General features: G+C 42.9%; 1 protein-coding gene across 1 annotated transcript in view; it reads right to left on the reverse strand.

The window, feature by feature from the left end:
• Positions 1 to 25,846, reverse strand: part of SLC12A8 (solute carrier family 12 member 8) — a 115,176-nt gene that overhangs the window by 21,977 nt on the left and 67,353 nt on the right. The window contains exons 5-8 of the mRNA XM_049629463.1: positions 19,020 to 19,107; positions 17,407 to 17,494; positions 9,753 to 9,899; positions 2,796 to 3,441 (exon numbers count right to left, since the gene is read on the reverse strand). Coding sequence (XP_049485420.1) covers positions 2,796 to 3,441; positions 9,753 to 9,899; positions 17,407 to 17,494; positions 19,020 to 19,107 — 969 coding nt within the window. The remainder of the gene's footprint in view (positions 1 to 2,795; positions 3,442 to 9,752; positions 9,900 to 17,406; positions 17,495 to 19,019; positions 19,108 to 25,846) is intronic.

The raw sequence follows: 25,846 nt of genomic DNA on the forward strand, positions 1-25,846 counted from the left end.
TTAGTACTTCACTTCTAAGTAGGAAAAGAAATCAAAAGTTCAACAGACATTTTAGTAAAGCCTCTGAGAGAGAGAGAGAGAGAGAGAGAGAGACTAAGCCAAAGAGAAAAAGATCTAGAGAACACAAGTCAGTAAAAAGAGCAGAAAAAGACTTTAAAGGGAGAATAAGTAATATTACCAGAGAGATAAGATAAGCCATTGTATCCATAAAACAAGAATGAGATGACGTTCAAATTAAAAAAAAAAAAAGATAAGGAAAAATTGGGTTAAACCAAAAGCTCTTAGAAATTAAAACCATGATAATTGTGGCACTGACTGATTGTCATTACCCAATCTCTCCCTTCTTTCTTAGGAAAAAAATCCACACCATTTCATATGAAGCAGCAAAATGATCAGGTAAAAATATATTTCCTAGCCTTCCCTCTGAGAGTAGCTGGAAAGGCTAGCAAATTAAGTTCAAGGCTATACAGCTAGGAACAACACTCAATATTGTATGTCAGAGCAGTCTAGGAGGGGACACTCCTGCAGCAGGCACCAAGGTCTAGACGCTGAATCCTGCCCACTGACTCTGAAAGTGCTGGACACTGGAGCCAGGAATGCAGCCATCCTGCTGCTACCATAAGGCTTTTAGAGAGTTCCTAGAAGTCACCACTTCTTCAGGTTTCCAGTTCCCAGTTCCAGGTATAAGGAGGGCTCATCTGATTGGCAGAGCCTCAGCCTCATGCCTGAACTCTTGGATATAGGAGAGGCTGGAAAACTGTGTATCTGACATCTTCAGTTTTGAGTGTGAAAGGCTTGCTTTTCCTCTCACCAAGACTTGTAACACCGGAAATTCTTCAAACATAGAGAGGTCATTCAATGCTGGGTAGGCAAAAAAAAAAAAAAAAAAAAAAAAATCCACTGTAATATTGTATCCAGAAAATCTTTGTTCCCTGGATCTGACATAGAGTGTGATAAAGAGAATTCCAGGAGTTTTATAGCAGGCTTAGAGAACAGATAGTCTAGAATGGAACAGGATGACAGCCATTAGACAAAGACAAAAAAAGAAATGAATATGTTAGATTTCTGAAGAATTCAAGCATTTGGAAAATAACATTAAGAGGCATTTGACATATCTGCCAGAGTATTTAGAGAAAAATGATGACAGAAAACCAAGCAAATAAAAAGTAAGGCAATTATTAACTCCAGGAAACAGAAAAGTTGTACAAAAAAGGAAATGTAATCATAGTGTATGTAATATGGCTCAGAGTTAAGCAATATTTACTTAATCATAATAATATGAATACTAGCTATTAAGTTAATCAAAACTGTGATATAAGTACACTGGGGATATTGGATGAGAAGTCAGAGTGGCATAAATGTGTTAAAACTTCATTTACCATAGAAAGTCAAATGAGGATATCTGAAACTGACATATCAAAAAATAGAAATACAAATATATTATTTAGTCACATGAAGGTTAATAAAAGAAGCAACTTTTTGGTTGAAAGTGGGATTTTCTGGGAGTGGGACTAGGGTACAAGGGATGGTATGGAAGAGTGAGAACTACTATTTCTGATTATGTTACTTTTAAGTCTACTTGGCATATTAAACTGTACACTTATTATTTTGATAAAAATAAAATAATTCTTAAAATTTAATAATGCTCCTATCATTAAAAATCTCCCACCAATTCAGAGGTAAAGAAGGAAAAGCAAGTGTATGGAAGAATGTAAAGCATTTGTTTTTAGACATCTCTTTCTACATCTGTCTGTCTTCTCCTCTTTGCTCACATTTGTCTATACAGATCTCAAAAGGCAGGATAATGTAAAGAAAGTAATGAACTTCAAATACAGGCAATGGACCTGGGTGTGACATCTGGCTGTGCAAAGTATGAGCTCTGAGACTTCTCTGTGACCTCACTGGGGCCCAGTGTCTTCATTTGTAAAATGGAAAAATATAATATCTATTTTATTACATGAAATAACATATGGAAAACACCTAGAATGTGGAAGACTCAAAATTATAAGTTCTTTCTTTCTCTCAGAATTTCTCATGCCCTGTAAGCCTCTCTCTGAGAATCTCCCTGTGTGTTACCATGTTTGTAGATTTGAGAGAATAAAGCAAAGATGTGCTCCTTTGGCCATCTTTCTTCCACCCCCTCTTGCCTGGTTTGGGAGATTTTTCTTTTTTCTTTTGTCCACAGACAAAACCTCCTAAGGCAGACAGTTTGTTACATTTCCACTTCTTTTGAGAGGAAAAATTGGTCTCGTTTGTGTTGATATTGAAGTACATTTATTTTGAGAGGGAGAGAGAGCACATGAGCGAGTGAGGGACAGACAGTGAAGGAGAGAGAGAATCCCAAGCAGGCTCCATATTCAGCACAGACCCCAACGTGGGGCTTGATCCCACAACCATGAGATCATGACCATGAGATCACGAGATCATGACCTGAGCTGAAATCAAGAGTCAGACACTCAACCAACTAAGGCATGCAGGTGCCCTTCATGTTTATATTATATCTCAGCTGAGTTTTGAGTAAAATGAAATAATGTTCAATTATTAGCCATGGCTCCAAGATCTACCATACAAGAGTAAACAGAAATTTCTGTTTAAAATCACTATAACAGAGTAGAGTTACAAATTCAGCTGATACTTGAATATAACTTTAAAAAATAAATATCGCACAAAATTAACAAGGATTTTAAACCCAGCTATAAAGTAAACTGGCTGAGGACTTGAAAAGGGGTTTTGATAACTGGGTAGGTGAGGTCACCCCAAATTAGGAGGCCCTAATGTGATTCCAAAGCACTCACCTTCTCCACTTGGGCCAGGCTGGTAACTTGGCTCAGGGACAAGTTGTTCTCCACATGTTCCTCTAGACCAAACTCTTTCACTCCTGGCACTCTGTTTGTTCCAGTAGTCTTCCTGCCCCTCCCATGAGGCAGTAGGCAATCTGTCAGAGCCCTCAGCAGATAAGGAAGCTGGGGATTTGAGGTCCAAAAGGAAGCTATCTTGTAAGGTTGACTTTGTGGCCTTCTTGCTTTTCCCCTTCTTACTTTCTGGGATCCCGTCACTGTCTCCTTGCCTCGGTTGGCTATTCTCAAGCTTCCTGGTTAGCTGGAGGAGTTGATCCATGTCTTTGGTGAATTCTAGCAGAGTCCCCTCAGAGAGGTTTCGGGCAGTGCCCTCAGAGCCATAGCTGGGAGCCTTCTGCAAGAGCAGGTGCTCAGAGCAGTGGAGAGCTCCTGTGCCCTCCCTGTGCACTGACTCAGGCACCTGGGGAAGGCTGCAGGGACCCATGGACAGAGAGAAGTAAGAGTAGTCCACTGCAATGTATGTCAGCATGAAATTGATGGTGACAATGGGGGCTAGAACATTCACCTGGCCCACAAGGACAAAGGCCATGGTCACTAAGCTGGTCAGGAAGATGGCAGCTATAGGTGTTTTATTTGGCCCTTTCTGCAGAAAGAAAAATAACATGCAAGACTATGAAATTTCAGAAGAAAATCACATTATATGATAGAAACACAATTCATAATGGTTCAACCACTTGTACCACGTTCTACCAATCAGTAAATAACTGATTGTCTATAAACTTGGGATAATAATATCCAACTCATTCCCATGGGGTTATTGTGAGAACAGAGCTAATGCACATAAAATGCTTGACACAGCATTGACACACAGTAGGTCAATACACCATGGGTATTGGTTGTATTCAGAACTATTAATATGGAGTATGGCTATATAGAACTTGGACTTCCCAAATATTTCTCCTTTGGCTTTTATTGGGGGGTTTGGGGAGTTTTGTTTTGTTTTTTGTTTTGTTATTTTTTTTTTAGAGAAAGAGAGTGAGTGGGGGAGAGGGGTAGTGGGGTGGGGGGATCTTAAGCAGACTCCACACTGAGCATGGAGTCCCTCTCCAATATGGGGCTCAATGTTATGATCATTGCCTGAGCTGAAATCAAGAGTCAGACACTCAAGTGACTGAGCTACCCAGGCAACCCTCTTTGGATTTTAACATCAGTCTTAGAAATCAAAGTGGTGCAAAGTTCCCAGGCTATAATGGAGAAAATGACCTGAAGGGAGTGGCAGACCCTGAAAGATACAACAGAATCTCTTGTGGCTGTGGTGAAGAAATTCTGAAACAAAACCTACACATGCTCACACACACACTTATTTTATACATATCTGTTATTAATGGAGGTGGGTATGGTGACCTTCAGGAGAACAGGAGTAGAAAATATGCGCTAACTCCATATAATTTGTCACTCCACAGAAGCTGTTCATCACACAGTCACTGACATGGTTCTTCAGCCAAAAGCACTGGACACTTCTTGGTCCCCATCTTCCTTGCCCTAAGAACTATATTTGACCCAGCTGATCACTTCCTGTTCTTTGAAAGACTTCCTTTGCCTACCTTCTCCTGACTTGCCTCCCTCATTGTCTGCTCCTTCTTAGTCTCTGTAGCTAACTCCTCTACATCTCTGAAATATTTATTTATTTATTTATTTATTTATTTATTAGGTTTATTTATTTGGGGAGAGAAAGCGTGAGTGGGGGAGGGGCAAGGAGAGAGAGGGAATCCCAAGGAGGCTCTGGGCTGTCAGCACAGAGCCTGATGTGGGGCTTGAACCCACAAACCATGAGATCATGACCTGAACCAAAGCTCAATGCTTAACCAACTGAGCCACCCAGGCACCTCTCTCTGACATCTACATTTAAAGTAGCCCAGAGCTCTATCCTCAGACCCTTTCTTTTCTCTATCTATACTCCTTTCCTAGGTGATTTCAACCAGAATCCTAAATTTATTTTTTTTTAATTTTTTTAATTTTTATTTTTGAGAGACAGAGTGTGAGTAGGGGAGGAGCAGAGACAGAGGGAGATACAGAATCCAAAGGAGCTGTCAGCTCAGAGCCCAACGTGGGGCTCAAACCCACACACTGTGAGATCATGACCTGAGCTGAAGTCAGATGCTTAACCCACTGAGCCACCCAGGTACCCAGAATCCTAAATTTAAATACTAGCTTTGTGCTCTTAACTCCCATATTTGAATCTCCAGCCTGAAATGTCCCCCTGCAATCCAGACTTAAATATTCAACTGTCTACTCAACATTTCCAGTTGATGTCTAAAAGGATCTCAAATGTCCCAAACCAAACTGCTGACCCCCTAATCTCCCACCATCAAATCTACTCCTTTTGTAGTCTCTGTCTCAGAAAACAGCTGCTCAATCCAGCAAAATTCTTCATGTCTCTTCTCATTCTCTCATTCTGTCAGCTTCACCCTCAGATATACACAGGATCTATACACTGGTCCCACCTCCTTTACAGCCAGCAGTCTGCAAGGGGAGGGGCAGACACATAAGCCATTTCCAGACCTGACCTGTGAATCTCCCACATGTGTTCTTTCAGGTGCATTTCCCTTTTCTGACGGTCAGAATAGAGTGCAGCCTTCGAAGTCACAGGATGAAGACAGCAAAGTCATCAGCCCGAATCTCAGAGGGCCAAAGCCCCTGTTGACCTGAAACACCTGCCCAAGAGCTTTAGTGTAAAATTCTGGGGGGAAAAATAAGAAGTAAAAGTATGCTTTTACTGCCTTTGACAATTACATTTTTGGGTAAATTTGCTACAGCTATTTAGCATACTCTAACAATAAAACTACTAAGAATAAAGTAAGTACTTAGAAACTAAAGAGAATGTAAAAGGAGGGTGCTAGGTGGGCTAAAGGAAATGCTAATGGTCCAGGCCAAGATTTTGATGAGGGCAGGTTGTAAAGTGTTTTAAGGGTGGAATATGAACTTCTCCTACCAAAAGACACCATAAAGAAATGAAAAAAAAAAAAAACAAGCCACAGAATGGGAAAAGATATTTGTAACACATTTAACTGATGAAGAGCAATCCAAAATATCAAAGAATCTTTACAAAATAATTAGAAGTCAGACAACCCACTAAAAAAGGAAGTGAGCAAAAGAATGTCTATTAAGCATATGAAAGGTACCCAACTTCATTAAGTAATCAAGGAAATGCAAATTGAAACCATAGGAAGATCCCATTAAACACCCACCAGATTGGCAAGAATTAAAAAGTCTGATAGTGTCAAGCATTGGCACAAACACAGAGGGATAGAAACGCTTATCCACTGCTGATAGGGGTCAATTAGTACAAGTACTTTGGGAAAAGAGTTTGTCGTCTAGTAAGTGAAAATAGACATACCTTATAGCTTAGCAATTCCAATAACAGGTATATAGTCTGGAAGACCTTTAAATGTGAACCTTTCTACTAATATAAGAATGCTTATTGTACTGTCTGTAACAGTCCCAAATTGGAAACAACCCAAATGTCCATCAACAGCAGAATGGATAAATAAATTCTAGCAAGTGAGGAAATGCTATATAGGGATGATAATAAACAAGCTGCTGCTTCAAGCAAAAATGTAGACAAATCTCATAAACATAATGTTGAGGGAAAGAGGCATGCCACATTTATACAAAGTTTAAAAACAGGCAAAATTAAACAATTTTGTTTAGAGATGCATATGTAGGAAGCAAACCAGGGGTCAGCAAACTATGGCTCATGGGCCATCTGGCCACCATCTGTTTATGTATGCCCATGAGCTAAGAACGGTTTTACACTTTTAAACAGTTGGGGGGAAAAAAATCAAAAGAAGAGGAAGATTTCATGACACACAAAAATTACATGAAATTCGAATTTCAGTGTCCATAAAAAAGTGTGACTAGAAAACAGCTACACCTATCCCCCAATAGACATGTCTGTGTCTGTGGCTACTTTTGAGCTACAATTGCAGAGTTGAGTAGTTGTGACAGAGACCATAGGGCCTGCAAAGTCTAAGGTATTTACTATTTGGCCCTTCTCAGAAGTTTGCTGACTCCTGAGTAAAGCCTTGAAGAAAGCAAGGAAATTATTATCACAGAAGACTACAGGTACAGAGAGGGATGGGGCTCTGACCAGAGAAGGCATGTGGAGGCTGGAACATTCATTTCAGTTATTCTTCAAAACTTCATATTGGGGTGCCTGGGTGGCTCAGTCAGTTAAGTGTCCAACTTCAGCTCAGGTCATGATCTCATGGTTCATGGGTTGAAGCCCCAAGTCGGGCTCTGTGCTGACAGCTCAGAGCTTGGAGCCTGCTTCAGATTCTGTGTCTCTGTCTCTCTCTGCCCTTCCCCCACTTGCACTCTGTCTCTCTCAAAAATAAACATACAAAATTAAAAAAAAAAACCTGTTCATATTGGTTTTATGCTCTTTTCTATATGTTGAATAGCTCTCAAAATTTTTTTAAAGTTTATTCTCTCCCCCCATTAAAAAAGAAAATGTGCTAATAAAATTTAATCATATGTAAAGAAGCTTTGGGGAGAAAAAAAACTTCAAAGTTAAAAGGCAAGTGACAAACTAGAGAAAACATTTGTAATATATATCACAAGGAGTTAACTTCCCCAACAAAAGAAGAGCTTCTAGCAATTGAGAAGAAAAAGACCAACAATCACAGGATACATATATGACTCTAAGAGGAAACGATCTCCAACCTCATTCATATAAGAGTAGTGCAAACCACAGGGGCGCCTGGGTGGCTCAATTAAGTGTCTGACTTCAGCTCAGCTCATGATCTCACAGTTTGTGAGTTTGAGCCTCACATCGGGCTCTCTGCTGTCAGCCTAGAGCCCATTTTGGATCTTCTGTCCCCCTCTCTCTCTGTCCCTCTGCCTCCCAAAATGAACATTTAAAAAAAAGAGAGAGAGTAATGCAAATCACAAGGATCCTGAGATGCCATTTCTCACTATACAACTAGCAAAAAGTCACATTTGACAATGAACTGTGATTGCTAATAATGTGGTACCTGGGACCAGAGTGCAAATGGCAGTCCTCACACACGATGTCCAAATATGTATAAGTATAAACCAAGCTAACAAACAGTTAAAGCAAATATGTTCTATCTTCCTTCCTTTGCAAACACATCTTTAGGACAATGGGGAAGAACAGGTTCAAGTTTAGAATCGTTGTTCTCCTCAGGGTTCTTCAGTAGAGGATGGCCACATACAGCCACCAGCTCCTAGCCCACCTCCTACCCTTCCCAGACCATACTGTGGGGGCCTCACACCTACATCTGGACTCCTGCCCATACCCAGGGCCTAAAAGGACAGGCCCAGGGAAGGGGCCCTCGCAGACCCTGGATGTGGGTTGTGGGACATCCGGGCAGAGAATTCCAGGCAAGAGTGCAAATGGTCCAGGGCAGCACATGTACACCATCCAGAAGAGGGGTCTGGGATCCAGTGGGCATGTCCCCTTGATCTCATGAACTCCTTATCAAGGACCAGAACCCAGAACAGAGTCTATAAAGCAGGGTCTTTTGGCCTGAATCTAAGAGTGATGCTGACTGTCAGGAAGCAGGAACTGTTATACATTCCTGGTAGAAATACAAAAATCATACAAATTCTATGAAAGGTGTCTTGACAATATCTATTAAAATTAAAAATACATTTTGTTGCAGCAAACCTACTTATGAAACTATATCCTACAGATATACCTGCACATTAAATAATTACATACACATACACAACATTATTCCTTGTAGCAATGTTTACTGAAAGCCACACATGGATCAATCCATAGGAAACTGGATAAAAACTATGGTCTATCCACCCAATGGAAAGAGAATGAAAAAGTTTTCTTGACATACATATGAAAAGTTGGACTTCCAAGTTATATTAAATGAAGAAAAGCAAGGTATAGAACCACATGTTAGAACACTGTAGTTGTATAAAAAAATAGAGAGGATTCATAAAAAAAACTAATAAAAACAGCAACTGACAGGGCATGGGTGCTGGTGAAGAAAGAGATAATAAAGGAGTCATGATAGGAGCAAAAATTCTCAATGTATACCTTTTATATCTTTCTTAGTTTTGAGCCCTGTGTATACATTACCTAATAAAAATACATGAAATTAAAGTAAAAGAAAAGGCATATACCACATAGAAGGTACAGAGATGAGAGTCAGTGCTCCCACCCAGCCCATGCTGGCTGATGGGTCAGAAGTGGAGGATGGTAAGGGAGGGCTGGTGACCCTACCCGAGAGGGGTCTGGGGTGGGAAGGGGTTGGGGGAGGGTCTCTGTGGTGCTCCAATAAGACAGAAATGAACTCTTTCTCAGTAAACCACATTATTGGGAAGTGGGGTTCTCTCTCTCTAACTCTCTCTCTCTATTTCTCTTTTGTCACCGCTTAGGTTTTAGGAATGTCTCATTCTATCATTTCGTGACTCAACCAAGCTATATTCTATTGGTGAGAGTTTGAGCCATGAAGACTGACAGGAGGCCCAGAGGCCTGAGGTATGAGAAATCATCATACAGCAACCCCAAAGGAAAGGCAAAAATCAAGGGCAGAGTTTGAGCTGCAAGGTCCAGCTCCCCTCCTCACCAAGAGATTTTTTTCTTCTATGCTGAACTGAGAGGATCCCAAATTTATTTTTATTAAAGGATGTGACACTCCCTTTCCCTGTTGCTCAGGGTCCAAGATGCCATTCTGTCAGTTAGCTAACCCAGTGCCAAGGGGTTCTGGTGGCTATGACATTGACAGATGGTTTGTCCAACTGGCTCCGCCCTAAGGCTGCCAGAGGACAGGAGAGAACAACTCTGCATTCTCATTTCTCCCACTCTGGAGAACTTGACCACTGGCTCTAATTGGAGAGACTTAAGCAACTTATTGGCTGATAATCTGGTTCACAGCAAAATGTACATTTCTCAAAAAAAGGATCACTCACCCCTTTCCCCAGACAGGCCAGTGTGGGAATCACTTTCTCCTGGGCAATGCACTGCAGGATCCGGGGGGCTCCATAGAGTCCTCCCATACAGGAGGCCAGAGATGAGATGTATAAGCCCAAAAGGAACAGGAAGCCCACCAGGGACACCTATATAAGGAAGCAATTTCATTACCCAATGCCAGAATATGCCTGTCCCTCTCTGTTCCCTAGCACCATCTGCACCCCATCGATCATTAGTCCTCTAGATTCAGCCTCTCGGATATATTTCCAATATTCCCAACTCCATCCCATTTCATTCATACCGCCACTATTTCAGTTTGGCTCACCATCACCTCTTGTATGGACAACATAGAGGTTCTCAAATTGAGCGTGCATCAGTCTCAGCTAGAGGGCTTGTTAAAATACGGATTTTTGATCCCCACCTGAGAGTTTCTGATTAAGCAGTTCTAGGGAAGAGCCCAAGAATTTGGATTTCTAAAAAGTTCCCAGTTGATGCTGATGCTGAGGGTCTGGGGACCACACTTTGAGAACCACTGGCCAACTGGCCTCCTGCCTCTACGTTCTGTCCACTCTGAATTATCCCCAAGCCTCTGCCAGAGTGACGTCTCTAAACTCAAACTCGATCATAATGTCACTGCCATAAAAATATCAATGGCTTCCCAACACCCTGACATTCTCGGCCCCTTCCTGGTCTGTGACCTTTGTAGCCCCATACCCCACACACTCAGAGTCTTTGAGTCTTTGTCAGAATGTTTCCCTGCCAGCTAACACCCTCTGTCCACTCCTAATCTACTCATTGTCTGTCTGTTAAACCCAGTTGTGCTTCAAGACTCAGCACAAACCTCCTTTCCTCCATGAGGCCTTCCCCAAGCCCCTCACAGCAGCGGCTGCTCCTCCGGACCCCGTAGCACCTCAGTGTAAGGTGAGTAACACCCTCCCACACAAGTGGTCCCAGAGGCCTCATTTCTGCAGGGCCCCTATCTTGTTCATCCTAGTATCGGTGCCAACACAGAGCTTCGAACGCTGAAGGAATGAATGAGCTCCATGACCCACGTGGCCCACAAATCACCAACAGATAGACTAAGAGAGGGCACAGTTGTTCTGCTGGATGTTGACTCGCAAAGATCAGTGCTACTGGCCATGCAGCTGTGTCACAGGCTGTCAGGAACTGTCCCCCCACTCCCCATCCCTGCCCTGAGCTGGACCTCATCTGTACCCAGCGGGAAGTCTGTTTTCTGATTATTTGAGATGCCCATCTCCATTCTACTTTACCATAGGCACGGTGGCCAGAACTGTATGTTCCAAATGCTCATTTGTCCAAAGATCACAGATGGGGTCATCTTAATTTGCATGGTTTTGTCACACCCTTCATGATGAAGATTCTCCACCTCACTTTTTATGTCCTTGCCTTGTCAGTTCACTGGGTCAGTGGCATCAAGCTACATGGAATACTAGTCCGTGGCTAGACCTCTTTCCTGGCTCATAAATTATCACAGGAAACCTGCATCAGCCAGGATTCCTGATTAGAAACAAAATACTTTTAAAAGAATATATTTGTAGGACACTGGAGGTTCACAGAATCATCACGAAGCTGAAAGATCATGCTCAGAAACGGCAAGACCGAAGCCTGGAGGCACAAGCTGGACTCTGGAATGGGAACAGTTTGACCAGGATGCTACCAGCACCCTGTTTCCCTGCAGATGAATTCCCACTATCCCTTCACTGTTGTCCCATTCATTACACTTGGAGCATCTGATGGGTCTAAGCTAGGTCACATGCCCTACTTAGGCCACAAAGGGGCAGGCAAGAGAGCGTCTTGTCCTTCGGGCTTCTGTACTATTAATATTAAGTGGGGCTCATCACTCCCTCCAAGATCACATATAGGTGGAATAACCCCCAAATGGTCAGGGATGCCAGGGGCCTGATGAACATGACTCAGGTCCACTGCAGAGCCTAACTTGAACTTCATTTCAGTGTGGATTACTTTTCCCTAAATGTGTTACCTCATCTTATCCCCAGAATCTCTCATGTCTATTTTCTTCATTATCACAGGTGTCTATGTCTATTCTACCCCCGCTCTTCTTACCATTTTATAACTAGAAGAAATTAATATCATCTAATGTTTATCCCTTTTTTTTAAGTTTATTTATTTTTAGAGAGACAGAGAGACAGAGGGACTGGGCGAGGGGCAGAGAGAGTAGGAAAGAGAGAATCCCAAGCAGCCTCCATGCTGTCAGCACAGAGCCCAACGTGGGACTTGAACTCACAAAACCACAAGATCATGACCTGAGCCAAAACCAAGTCAGATGCTTAACCAAGTGAGCCACCCAGGTGCCCCTCCCATCACTCTCTTTGTATATTCTGACAGCATTTGTAATTTCCACTCTGGGCTATAGTCCATTACACTCATGGCTTATCTTGCAGTGCAACATAAGCTCCTGTGTCTCATGCATCTTGCCCCTGCCCCACCACACCTAACAGTCTGGCAAACAGGCTCAGCACATGCGCATGGAATTCATGAAGCTTCACGACTTCACTGTGACTCGTGCCCTGGATGCCTCACAAAATTGGCAGATAAACTGCCTCCATTATCAATCTCTGATCCATTCTGAGATGCAATCCTTCACCTCTAACCTTTGTTTCTGTCTTCTTGACCAAATGCATCCTGTATTTGCTGGTTTTAAAAATACATAAACTCCATGATGAAATTTTATCAAAAGCTTTATAGAAAATCTAATTAGTAGTTCTCTGATCTGGCTATACCTAAGAATCACTGCAGAAGTTTTGCTTTATGAGTGTAGGGTGGGGCACAGACATCCTTGATGTTTCTGAAACCCTCCAGGTGATTCTAATGCACAGCCAGGGTGGAGAACCACTGGGCAAGGTGCATTGTACCCACCACGCTGTCCTTTCAGAGAATTCTCCAGGAGACGTAGGCATGGTATCTCCTTGCAGAAACTGTATTGCTTCTTATCCAAAAGATTATACATATTTATGTTAAAAAAAATTTTTTTTATTGAAAGTCTGTCCATTTACTCAGATTGGAAATGAGATTCCCTAATCTGGCTTCCTCCTAGTGTGGGGCTGACCCAGGAGCTGGAGTCTCTGGCACCAGGATGCCCATCTTTGGCTAGCCTTCCCACAAACACTCCCTGGGATTCCTGCAGGACCTTTGGGCTAGGGGTAGGAGAGGGGACTGTCCAGGTATAATGACTTGTTATGTCCAGTGTATCAATTGTGTTTACAATGGTCTGTTCACTTGATAATCCTTTTATATAAAATTTTTATTGGGGTGCCTAGGTGGCCCAGTTGGTTAAGCGTCTGACTTCGGCTCGTGATCTCACAGTTCCAGAGTTTGAGCCCCGCATCAGGCTCTCTGCTGTCAGTATGGAGCTCACTTTGGATCCTCTGTCCCCCTCTCTCTCTGCTTCTCCCCGGTTTGCTCGCTCTCTCTCTCTCAAAAATAAATAAATATTTAAAACAACAAAAAAACCTATTATTCTGATTATTCTGTCAATTTTGCTGAAAAATGAAATGTCTCATGTCTGGATGAATTATAAGAACTCCATTCTATTTCTCTCTCCCATGTGCATCCTATTTTGTCCCCTCTATCTGCCATCCATCCATCCTTGGAAGCATTCACTGAGGACAGGTTATGTACCTGGCACAATGCTGGGCACAGGGTAAGACTTTTTAGGCACAGCAGGAAACCACACAGCTTTGCTCCCAGCCCTTGGAGAATTTAATCACTGTCTCTATTCATACAGAACTACAGACTTGCTAACTGTGCCAGTGGAGATGGAAGTGAGCATTTATTTGAGCAGATGTGTGTCAACAGTTCTTTATGGGGGAAAAAAAAATCACCCCTCTGTCATACACCTGTTTGAGCCATCACAAAAAATTCTGTCTTTCCAACATATTACCTGAGGTGGGAACTACCCTAATTTCTTTCCTCAGTAACTACTGATAAAAATCATAATTCCATCTCTCTGCTTTTCATATTATATCCCAACTCCCATTGGAGCTTCACTAAGAAATCCCACCTATCCACTGGCTGCTCCCTTCTCCTGAAGGATTGGATTCAAAGTCATTTGCAGGGTGCTCATTCTGCCTCATCCAATTCCTATGTGCCCTTGATGTTACTCAGGAGTATATCCTGAAACCCTTTATAATCCCAAATTGCCTCACAGTCCCCTAGTTTTCTCTCACATCAGACATGAGTTTTCTAATACGGACCCTACACCACAAAATAACCAACAACTCAACTTTCAGTCAAGTTTTCTCTCTCGCTTCATAGCCATTTTCCATCAGGAAATAAAGATGGCTTCACTTCCTGAGAGGCAGTTCCGTGTCTGTGATGGGGAGCAGAGGGCAGCCAGGATGGGCTGGATGGTGGATACTCAACAGCTGGCGAGGCTCCTTCACCAGCCGAGGGCCCTGCCCCACCCCATCTTGTCAAGCACAACCTGTACCCTGGGCACTCAAGGTCCCTCTTGAATACATGAAACCATGACTGCCAAATCTATGGATACCTCATTTTTAACAAAGATGCTTTTGGGGTACTTTTCCTACTTAGTTTGTTCTTATTTTGCTAGATAGCAAGCTCCAGGCTTCCTAAAGTACTTGGTCTTTTGGATGTTAATAAACATTTTTTTTTCCTGAACTGTATACAAGTTTATTCTGAAACAATTATTTAATCTGTTCAGTTTTACCCCTACTAATAACTGATCTTTATACAACTCCCTTTTCTATAACTGAATAATATTGGGATTGATATTAGGACTGACTTTTTTTTTTCCTATCCTGCTAAATATGCTGGATTTGTAGAGGGAAAAATATGCCCCATCTATAAGGTTATCCCCATAAGTAATGTACAGAGGAGTCCAAATTTAATAAGCACCTACTATGTACCAAGTATTGTGGTTTACATAGATTACCTCAGAGCCACCACAACGTACTAAAGGTTTTTTAGAAAGTGTAACACTACAGAGACTAACACCCAAAAGCCAGGAAAAAGTTTCGGTGGGGCATGGATATAAAACAAAAAAGAAACTTCTTAGAGAAACTGTAGGCTGGGAAGCCAAATAATTAGAAATAGATCTGAGAAGCTGCAGGAAACCCAAAAAGAAACAGATGAACTGACCAGCTGCAGAAAGAAGGCCGGGGCAGCCAGCAGCCATTGAAGGTAAGTGTTCTGGCAGAAAGCACCCGACAGAAAGACAGAGAAGTGCACTGAGGAGCTTTGAGAGAACCAGCACCAAGGGGAGCATCCTGGAGGCCTGCCCTGGTCTGTGCCCGAAGGGGAGACCCTCAGGACACACAGACCAGACTGAGGAGGATTTGCTTCCGCGGGGCCCAGAAGAGCTCAGAGATGGGCTGGCTCAGAACACAGGCCATAGCTAAGACATGAAACCGGATGAACAGTTTACTAAAATCAGGTGAGGGTGGTGAGCTGGGTCAAGTAACCATGTGGGACACTGCACACTTATACCCTTCCATTCTCCAGGCAGTGCTAATAAAGTTGTTTGTGGCCCAGCTCACTGCCTGAGTATGTGCCTGCTACTGCAGCTGAGTCAGTCCCAAGGAGGAACACCGAAAGCCAAAAGGAGGAAAGCCAAGGTTCAAGGCTTCGAGGGGGGGAAGTCCTGTGTGATCCCTTTTGGGGGGGGGGGGGCTTTGGGGAGCAACAGCACACCAAAGTGCCGCCACTTTGGAGTTGCCCTGGTAGGTTCTGTCCCTGTTGACTTACTTGCTGTGCCAGCCCCTGTTTGCTGCTGAGAACCAAGAACAGTATCTTTCCTTTCTTTTAGGTTTTACAACTGTCTATTCTAAGACACAGTCTATTCCTCTCTAAAAAATGAACTCTCCACCTCTCATCCTGATGTGTGCACAATGTCATTCCCACAGATCATTGCCAAGCACGGTTTAGCAGGTGCCCCCAACTGGCTAAATGCTTGCCTACCTGTTCAATGTCTGGGACAGGTGGCATTCCAAGCAAGCTTCCCCAGTTCATGTGTCTATTATTAACAGTGGAATTTCCACCCACAAAGGCTTTCCCGTGCTGTCCATGGAGATGTTTTTACTTTCTCATTGTAGCCTTCCTTGGATACAGGCTGCCTCCCATCCCACATACCTGTTTTTAGTTCTTTCTGCAAAGGAGGGGAAGGAGGGAGAGAGAGGAGCCCCAGACCAGGGGATAATTTGCTGTGTTCCATCCAGATAAGAGCCTCAAGTGGTTGAAAGGACCTCTGTGAGGGAATCTACTAGAAAGAAACCAGCTTTAGAGGCAGGCGGAGCTAGCCAGCTAGCTAGCCACTGGCAAGTTGCAGACAGCAGCAGGCAGATTCCCCAGGTCAAAGGATCAGCTGTTCCCTGAGGCCTTTAATTCCTCTGATGCAGCCAAGCTTTTCATTCCACAATTAGAGAAAAGGCCCCTTGGAGGTGAAATTCAAGATGGAAGCATGCAGACAGTTAAACATGAGGGTTGTAGATTCCTTCCCTGAGAGCAAACCTCTCTCTGGGGGTTTAAGACCTTGGTCCCTGGAAGTGGGGTGACAGTCCTCTCATTACCTGAGCAGCTCCCCTCTTTTAAAACCTGCTTTCATAGTAAAGTCAAGACCCTTGAAAACATAAGTCATCTTTACATCGTGGCCTACATATCTTAAAAAGAAACATGTGCTAATGTGGAAACCAAGCCCAAAAGTAGCTCAGAAGAGAAAGTTCAGAGTTTTCTGCCCCAGGCTGCCCCAAGGAGTGGCCAGTGGCCCTCCATGAAGACGAGCAAAGTAGCTTTTGCCGAGCCTCTCACCGGGAGAAAATAGTACTTTCTCCCAAAATATGAGCAGAAACACTCAGAAGTTAACAAAGAAAACTTTCCTAGCCTACTACATTTCTCTGATAACTAACAGGAATCTCAGGGTCCACTCATCCTCTAGGAACTTAAGGGAAGGTAGGAGTTTTTGGGGATTTCCAGAAAAGCATATGGGAATCTTATTCTCCTAGGTTCTAGAGATCCCAAATGAGTGTCCTTGACTGTCACACGACCTCTATCCTGTAAAGGGCAGCAGTGGAACGTGAGGAATTTGCTAACCTTCTGGCAGGCGGCGTGTACAGCTCTTGAAACAAAGATATCACGGCCAGATCAACCCCAGCCCACCCCTGGGAGAGAACACAGAGTCAAGGTCCTCAGAGGGCAAGGCGGGCCTCACCCTGGTGTTCTGGACTCCATCCACTTAGCTGCCTCTTTTCTGTCCATCAGCCTCCTCCTTTTACTGGCTTCCTTAGAGCAGCACTTTCTGCTCATGGTAGGAGGTGAGGCTTTTGGCAAAAATGAAGGACTGGTTGAGCAAGGGATTTTTGCTGATGGTATCCTTTGTTTCTGTCCTGATTTCTGACATGAAGAGATGGTTGTGTTCTATTGTTTAGTCACCTGCATGTAAGTGCCTTTCCAGGGGCTGTTATCTGTTTCTAGGGATCTATAAGAAAAACTTCTACCTTTTCCATATTTTTGCCCTTCTTCCCCTGCTACTTCAGCCCTGGGCCCAAGACTCTCTGGATTCCCAGGCAGGGCTGCAAGAGGGAGGTAGCCATTTGTTATGGGAGCAAATAAAGGAACCAGCAGACTGAGCCCTTCAGCAGTGCTGGACTCACCCACCTTTTCCGCTATCAGGAAGTCATAGCGAAGGGCCTCTCGGGTGCAGACAGAGCCCAGCAGGAAGACAAATACGATGTACAGAAACCACCTGCAAAAAACCCCAAGAGTGGAGCAGAGCTACATCCCTGACTTAGGCCAACCCCGTCCCAACTCACCCAACTCAGCCCCTGGGTCCCGTGGGGACTTGTCTCAGAAGGAAAGAGAAAGGCCAGTCATAAAGCCTCCCTCGCTTGTCTGAGGGGGCTTTCAGTACTCTTTCTCCTCTAGCATCTTTTGCCAAAAAAGTGTATCATTGTTTTGTCTCTGACATCAAAGAAGAAAAACACACAAAGTGTATTGGGAGTGGGGAGCGAGAGGCCCCACTGACCTCTAGGTTGCCGGGACTCAGGCAGGGTTGACGGGCAGCCCCCCAACCCCCCTTCGTACCCCTGAAGAACAAGTACATGATCTTTCAGGCTTCTTGGTCCTGCTGTTCCTTGGATCCCAGATGATAGAGAGCCGAGCCAAGTGTGAAAAGGGCAGCAGTGACCTGGCTCTGCCCCCAGGCACCCTGTGACCTTGAAAAAGTCACATGATCCCCGCAGCCTCATTCCCATCTGGGCAGTGAGAGGATGGGCCAAAGGTTCCTCCAGGGGCCTCCCAGCTATGACCTCCAAATGAGGCAGGGTTCTTTCTTCTCTTTCCTTCCCAACACCCCATGTATGCTCTGTTGTCTCCATTCTCTTCCCCACGCACAGCCATATTGAGCACAAAATAGACTGAAGTGATGGTGCCACTATAATAAGCTAAGAGCACAGTCAGCATTTGTGAATATTTTAACAATATCATGGTTGAAATAATACGGGCACTTTTAACTTCTCAAGACATTGTCATGTCTACCCAGTGAAGGCAGAGAAGCTTCTTTCTGTAGTACTGAGAATAAAACAGAAGATTCTAGAAGGTCAGAAGCAGACCCGAGGCCACTCGGTTTGCTCCTGTGGGTGGCACAGTGTGAATTAAAACCCAGGGAGCCTGACAGCCTTGGAGAGGTGCAGGGGAGGCAGGCCGGGTGAGGACAGTTGGGGGGGGAGGGGTTGGTAAGGAGAGCCTGCTATGTGTCTTTACACATAGTATCTGCTCCACAGTCTCTGGGGCACACATATTCTCATTATCTCTACTTTCCAAGAAAGGAAACAGAGGCTCAGAGAACCAAGTAAAATGCTCAAAATCACACAGCCCCCCAGCAGCAGAGCTGGGATAGAAATTCCAACGTTTCTGATTGCAAAACTCTTCACCTTTAAATTCCTCCCAACGATCCTGGAAAACCAATGGTTAAAAAAAATCCCCAAGTTCAAAATGGAAGTGGGGGAGGAGGAGGGGCAGGAGGCTGAGGAGAAAGGAAAGAAAGGATTCCTCCTCCTCCCGCATTCCCAGGCAGGGGGTATGAAAGGGCAAGCGTCTGAACCCACCAGACGTGAATTTTCCAGCCCGCTGAGTGTTAAAAGGAGAACTGGAATATGAAATAGATTGGCCACAGTTGGGGCACTCTCAGAACAAAAGGGGCAATCCCCTCTTTTTGCCTGGGGTTTTCTCTCCCTCTCTCCAGCTGATTGCCATGAGGGGAACTTACTTACGAGATGCCAACAGCTGCTATGGAGCCCAGGGGGATGCTGGCAGCGGGCTCCCTGAGGTCACCCCCCATGTTGAAACCAGCCATGACTCCTGAAAGACACCCAGACAGGGGAGAGGGGTGAGCAACGAACTCCACTCCATGAATCGCCTTCTCTTCATCAGGGCCCTCTCCTGGAAGCTATCCCACGGCAAGCCCTTCCATCTGCAGTTCTGACAACTGAGCTTCTCAATCTCCCCTGGCAACTAGGGAGGCATCCGTGGGGCATGAATGGGACCTTTGTGGATTGGATGATGCTTGGGAGGAAAGCCCTGCTGGCCACAAAAGCATCTTATGGTGCAGTGCAAAGTAATGAGGGTGAGTGAGGCAGCTGGCAGGCTGCACAAAGGTCCTGTGGCCACATACTGAGCTCTGCCTCTACCCACCCCCCCCCCTGCCAATTCCCTGGGGAGACTCAGCCTTAGCAAAGCACCTGCTTTCCCCTCTTCAGCAGAGTTCCTTGCTTCTGCTTCCCACTGACTACACTGGGGTTCAGGTGTCCTGGGGGGCAGGTTGCATCCAACAGCCAGAGCCAGAGACCAAAGGGCTCTAAGCAAGTTCTAAGGAACAATCCTGAGAACAGTCTAAAGAACTGAGTCACAAACTCCTCTTCATTATTGCTTCTATTCCCCAACCACACTCATGAGAAGTCATAAATTAGTCATGATGGGGAGGGAGGGCAGTGTGGGATGGGGAGGGGGGGCATCACCTCTGTCCATGCTCACACACAGAAGAATGCAACAGATGATATGTTCTGAACGTCAAAAGTAGGTCCAGCCCACAAGTGCTCTATAAGTCCTGGTCAGGAAAGTTTTACAAAGGGGTGGGTGCATCTCCAATGTGGCCTTGCAGGAAGATTTACATGGGCTTAGGGACAGAGCTGGGTCTAAACCCATCATTATGGATTTATGAACACTTTCAACCTGCCAGTGCCTGTGCTAATGCTTTCCATGCATTTTTTATTTTGCTTTATCCTCACAACAATCACATCAGAAAAGTAGAATTATTTCCCCCATTTTATAGAAAAGGAAACTAGTGATCAGAAAGGTTAATTAAAATAGCCGGAGGTCACACATTTAGTAAGTGGGAAAGCTAGGATTCAACCTCAGTCACTCTGACTGAAAATTATGCTCTTACCCACCCCCCACCTTCTATAATGCTTGTTGGGGGAGCTCAGGTGAAATGGAGTGAGGTGAAGGTATGGAACCAGGGAGCTAATGAGGGCCTATTTCAAAGGGTGCCCTGAATGGGGGCCCCACACTGGGACTGAACATGGGTTGACCAGCAATTAATTCTGGGATTAATTCTGGGACCAGCAATTAAAGACTGGGACTTTATCCTCAGTAAATAGTCAAGGATATGAGTACAGATGTAGCCAAAAATGTTTATAAGTGCTTGTCTATAATAGTGAAAATGAGAAGGAACCCAATGTCTACAAGTAAGGGATTGGTTCAATAAGTGATGATATGTCTTTCAGTAAATACCAGGGCTCTGTGTTATCAGAGATATGTTGTGACATGGAAAGATATTCAAAAGCTATTGTTTCATTTTCAGACGCATATTAGAAAACATATATGGCATGATCCCATTGTTGTAAAAAAAAAAAAAAAAGGCAACAGATAAATTTATGCATAGGGAAAAAAAAAAAAAGAACCAGGACATGTTTTAAAAATGTTAACAATGTTATTTCTGGGTGATAGAAAACAGATCATTTTTTATATTATTGCTTATACATATATATATTTCTCAATTTTCTACAGTGATCATTTTGAAACTGGGGAAAACTAATTTTTAAAGGGCTTTTTGTTTTCAAACCACACATTAGGCACCTCTTCTTTCCTCCTGTTTCTCTTCTTCCCAAAATCTTATTAAAAGGGTAGGAAAGGGGGAAATGCATACATGCCTCTAAGAGGAGGATTGGGATGGGGCATCAGCCATAAGTAGACGAAAGGTTGCTACAGATGTCTGGAACACAGAGAATGGTGAAAATGACAGTGAAAGGGAAGGAAAAGAAAGCCTTAGAAAACTTCTCTAGAGGATCTGAATAAACCCGAGGAAAACCAGGGCTGTTAGTGTGGATGTTTACACCCAAAGGAAGCCCTCTTCAAGAACTAGCTGTTCTCACAAATCTATTGCTGTCAAGTTGCCTGTGAAGGAAGAGCCCCTTTAGGGAAACAGACCTACACACACTACAGCCAGGAATCCATGCCAGCAACCAAAGATTGCCAGGGGTGTGATGAAAACCAGCAACAAATACACAAATACATGCATGATAAAAATAGAACAACCTGGGCTGGAATAAAAGTATAAATCAGGACACAGAAGAGAATTTTGAAGAAAATAGTAATGAGTAGCTCCAGACACACCCAAGAAGAATATTCTATCTATAAAGCAAGATGCAATGAAAAACAAAAATAGTGCAAGAACAAAAAAGAACCTTTGGAAATTACAAAAATGATCACTAAAATTAAAAATGCAGTAGAAGATTTGAAAGATAAAGTAAGTATCCCAGAATTGAGAACAGAAAGATGAAGGGGTACAAAATTTGAGGAAAGAAGAGAAGAAATAGAGGAAATATCTTACAGCTACAACATCCAGCTAACAGGAGATGCAGAGAGAACAGAGAAAACACAAGAAATAACCAGATAAATAAGTGAGAAGTAAATAATAGATAACCAGAAGTAAATGTCTCCAAACTGGAGAAGACACAAGTCTACAGGTTGAAATATCCCATAGAGTAGACAACACAAAGATCAAAATATAAAAAGTCCATACCCAAATGCATCGTTGTGCAACTTCAGGAAAAACCCTAAATATTTCCAAAGGTAAAAACTGAACACTTATAAAGGAAAAAAATTAGACTTCTCTTTGGCAACAGTGAATGCTAGAAAACAATGGAGTACTGATTTTAAAATTCTGAGGAAAAATTATTTTGAAACGAGAATTTTAGCCAGATTACCAATTAAGTGAAAGCAAAGTTTAGTAGAGAAGAGCTCAAAAAACTGACCTCCCACATATCATTTCTGAGGAAGATACTAAAGCATGTACTCCAGCAAAATGAGGATGTAAACCATGAAGGAGGAAAACACAAGATTCTGTTTGACTCGGAAATGGAGTAGAGTCCCAGAATAACAGTTGTACCGCAGAGAAACCAGAAGATATTGAGCAGAAGGATTGAGGCCCCAAGAGAGAGGCCTCTGAATAGGAACTGGATTCAACACAATGAACAAACCGGACTAACAAACTGAATGATTTTAAGGACATGCTGACTGTATATTTTGGCAACAAGAGAAAAGAAAGCTTATTGAAACTCCAGGAAAAGGGAAGAAGAAAGTCCATGTCTAAATAGGATTCAAGCTAACATGTCATGACATGATTTTACACAACTAATAAAATGTAAGAACAAAGTAAGTCATTTGGCCACGATATTAGGAATATTCTCCCCTAAACGGCACAAGGACCTCATTAGAATCACAGCAAAGGAAATGGAATTCTAGCTGCTGCTTCACTCTTCAATGAACAACAGCTACATAGTCACAATAGGATACATGTTTACTGTTTTCTGACGTCTAAAAATTGACCTATAGACAAGCACAGAGGACATAACTCTAGTTACAAAATGGAATATGAATATTATCTACCTTGACAATATAAAAGTAAAGCTATGACTAACTGATATTAGGAACTAATTTTAAAAAGAGACAGAGAAAGAAGTAGAACACAAAAAGCACTAATAATTTCATCATAGTACTGTTGAAAAACAAAAATATAAGTCCCATAATCTTTCACTCAAGTCTGGCTTAACTGTTACAAGCTTCAATGCATTTAATAAAATACTTGAAGGGCGCCTTCAGTGGGTTAAACATCTAACTTCAGTTCAGGTCACGATCTCATGGTTTGTGAGTTCGAGTCCCCCATCGGGCAAGCTTGAGCACCACATTAGGTGAGCTTGAGCCCTGCATTGGGTGAGCTCGTGCCCCACTTCAGGTGAGCCCCACTTCTCTCTCTCCCCCTCTCTATCTCTGCCCCTCTCTATATACAAAAAAGAAAAGAAAAGAAAAGAAAAGAAAAGAAAAGAAAAGGAAGGAAGGAAGAAAGAAAGGAAGGAAAAGAAAACTTGAAAGATTCTAGTAATGAATCTAGCCTTTTGAGCTAGCCATTAAATTTGGTAGGTAAATAAGGAAAAGGCTAGTGAATATTTTTATACCAGTTGCAACTAATTTTAAGCTAATTCTAAACTTATTCTGTATCTTGTTATCATAAAGGAGAATTTCTAGTGTTTGCTAAAAAGAACAAAGAAATTTCTAATACTGAGCCAGTTTGCCTTTGAAGTTACAAAGATTGTTGACTTGTAAACTTAAGACCAAAATGTTTTTTTAATAGATTTGAGCCTCTGTGTGTCTGTGTGTCTGTGTGTATGTGAAACTGTGTCTGTTCACTTAAAGTTGTAGACTACAGTTTTCAGAGGATGTTGCCCATTCACCTGCTAATAATCAACTTGTTATTGCTTCCCTGATACTGTTCTAAAGCACAGATACATGGGCATTCACTTCCAAATGTCCTCTCTCTGTAAACAGAGCTTTTCCTACTACTATTACTTTCTCTCTTTTTTATTTTTTTATGTTTATTTATTTTTTGAGAGAGAGAGAGAGAGAGAGAGAGAGAGCGAGCATGAGCAGGGGAGGAGCAGAGAGAGAGGGAGACACAGGATCCAAAGCAGGCTGTAGGCTTTCAGCTGTCAGCACAGAACCTGACGCGAGGCTCGAACCCACAAACTGTGAGATCATGACGTGAGCCGAAGTTAGCTACTACTCTTACTTTCTAATCTTATACTCTAATAAACTTTTGCCTGCTGCTAAAAAAGAAAAAAAAAAGCACAAATACAAAAAGATTATACAGATTCCCTTACAATTAGGGACTCCCTTGAGATAAATGAAGTATTCCTTGTAAAAATATTTTACACATAAAAATAAATATGACTGTAATACATTAATCTTAAAACACAACACAGAATCTCAATTTCCCACACCAACAATAAAGAATGAAAGGATGTAGCCCAAAATTGATAAAATAACAGAGATTTGAGAATATTATTTAAAGTTAAAAAGTTAAGAAAAAAAGCAACGTTAACCATCAAAATTTAGGAAGTGAATGAAGGAGCATGTAAGTAAGCTAAACTCTACTTCTGAACACAGATTCAATAGATTACATCTTTGATTCATCAAGTTACAGATTCAAGCTTATTGTTTGGTAAATATGCAGCTAGCTCCCAAAGTGCTAAAAATAAAAAGTGGTTGCTTCCATGGAGGGGTATCTGGTGTGGTAACGGGTAGAGTGGGACACTGTTGCTTTATATTATAAGCACTTCTGTAGGATTTTCCTTTTTGGCATGTGTAGGTCTTATTTGTATCAAAAAAGGATACCCACAACCTGCCTCACTCTGACCAGTGTCCCTGAGACCAGATCTGTCACGGAGGCTCTGTTCAAAGGCTACGGGCTCACAGCTCACTGCCAGAACTACCTGGTGTCAAGGGCATCCCTGGCCAAATATCCATGTTCACCTGACTCCCAGACCCCACTAACTTCATCCACTAATACCAGCCCTTCCTGGACCTCCTAAATTCTGACCTCCGCAAAGGTTCCCACTTGTCACCAGGTTCCCCGGTAACTCACCTGCCTGGCCACATTGCCTCCCAACATCTACAATGGCCTCCTCATTCTAGCTCCTAGCCCCTAGCAATTTTATGCCCATTCATTCAGCATTGTAAGATTACATACCACTAATGATTCTGCCACTTTAGTACCTCCTACAATTTGTCACATCATTTTGTGCACCTTCCATCAGATCATTTACAAAGACCCACAAGGACTCCACTGATATGTATGCTCTGTCTAGGAAAGTGATTGATTAAGCCTAATTGCTTCCTGCTTCCAACCAGGTTCTATACTCATAACAAAAGCCCTTTTCTTCACCCAGAATCCCTTACAGTCCATGACCCAACCTTTGATCACAGGTCTTGATAGCTGGCCTGGTGTGGGATGCCCTGGGATCCTGGTCAGTGGGAACAGAGAGGATAGACATGGACAAGGCCACCCTCAGGAACACAGACAGCTAGAAGGTGGCTTTTGAGACAAAACAGAGAAGCCAAAGGGTAGGTAGTCAGTAGGACAGACACAAAGCATCAACGACAGGGAAGTACCTGCTAGGCAGGTCATTCCTGCCAGGCTACTGTAGTGATCTATGCACACCTGTTAGACTGGCTTGCACACTGACACTGTCACTTCCAGAATTTCACCCTTGCGTGACTACACAATTCCCAAGCAGATGAGCACTAGTTCTGGTGAATTAGAAATTTCTCGCTTGCCAGCTGGATCTAGAAAAATTATTTTGATTTAGTAATTTTTTGCCCATGCTTGTCAAGTATTGTAGAGATTCTCTAGTTTGGCTTTCTGTCTGCTTCTGCTACCATTTTAAGATATCACTGTTAATGTTAGAGCTGAATTTAGGGTGGGTGTAGAAGAACAAATACTATTTCCGAGAGCATTGGTGTCCAGATGTTTTACAGATATTAAAGGGAAAAAAAGCTTGGGAAAATCTTGATAAATAAGGTTAGAAAGTTTTTTACTGCTGGACTTACCAGTGCCTACAATATGCTAATTTTCATCATCCATCGCTAAGAAGAGAAATGTAACACAGTGTTTCCCAAAACTCACTTAACAATTTTACATTATTTTTTAAAGAAAAACTATTCATCACTAGTGTTCCATGGAAGACAGTTTGGGAAACACTTG

This window comes from Panthera uncia, chromosome C2 (assembly GCF_023721935.1).
Source record: "Panthera uncia isolate 11264 chromosome C2, Puncia_PCG_1.0, whole genome shotgun sequence".
Classification (NCBI taxonomy): Eukaryota; Metazoa; Chordata; class Mammalia; order Carnivora; family Felidae; genus Panthera; species Panthera uncia.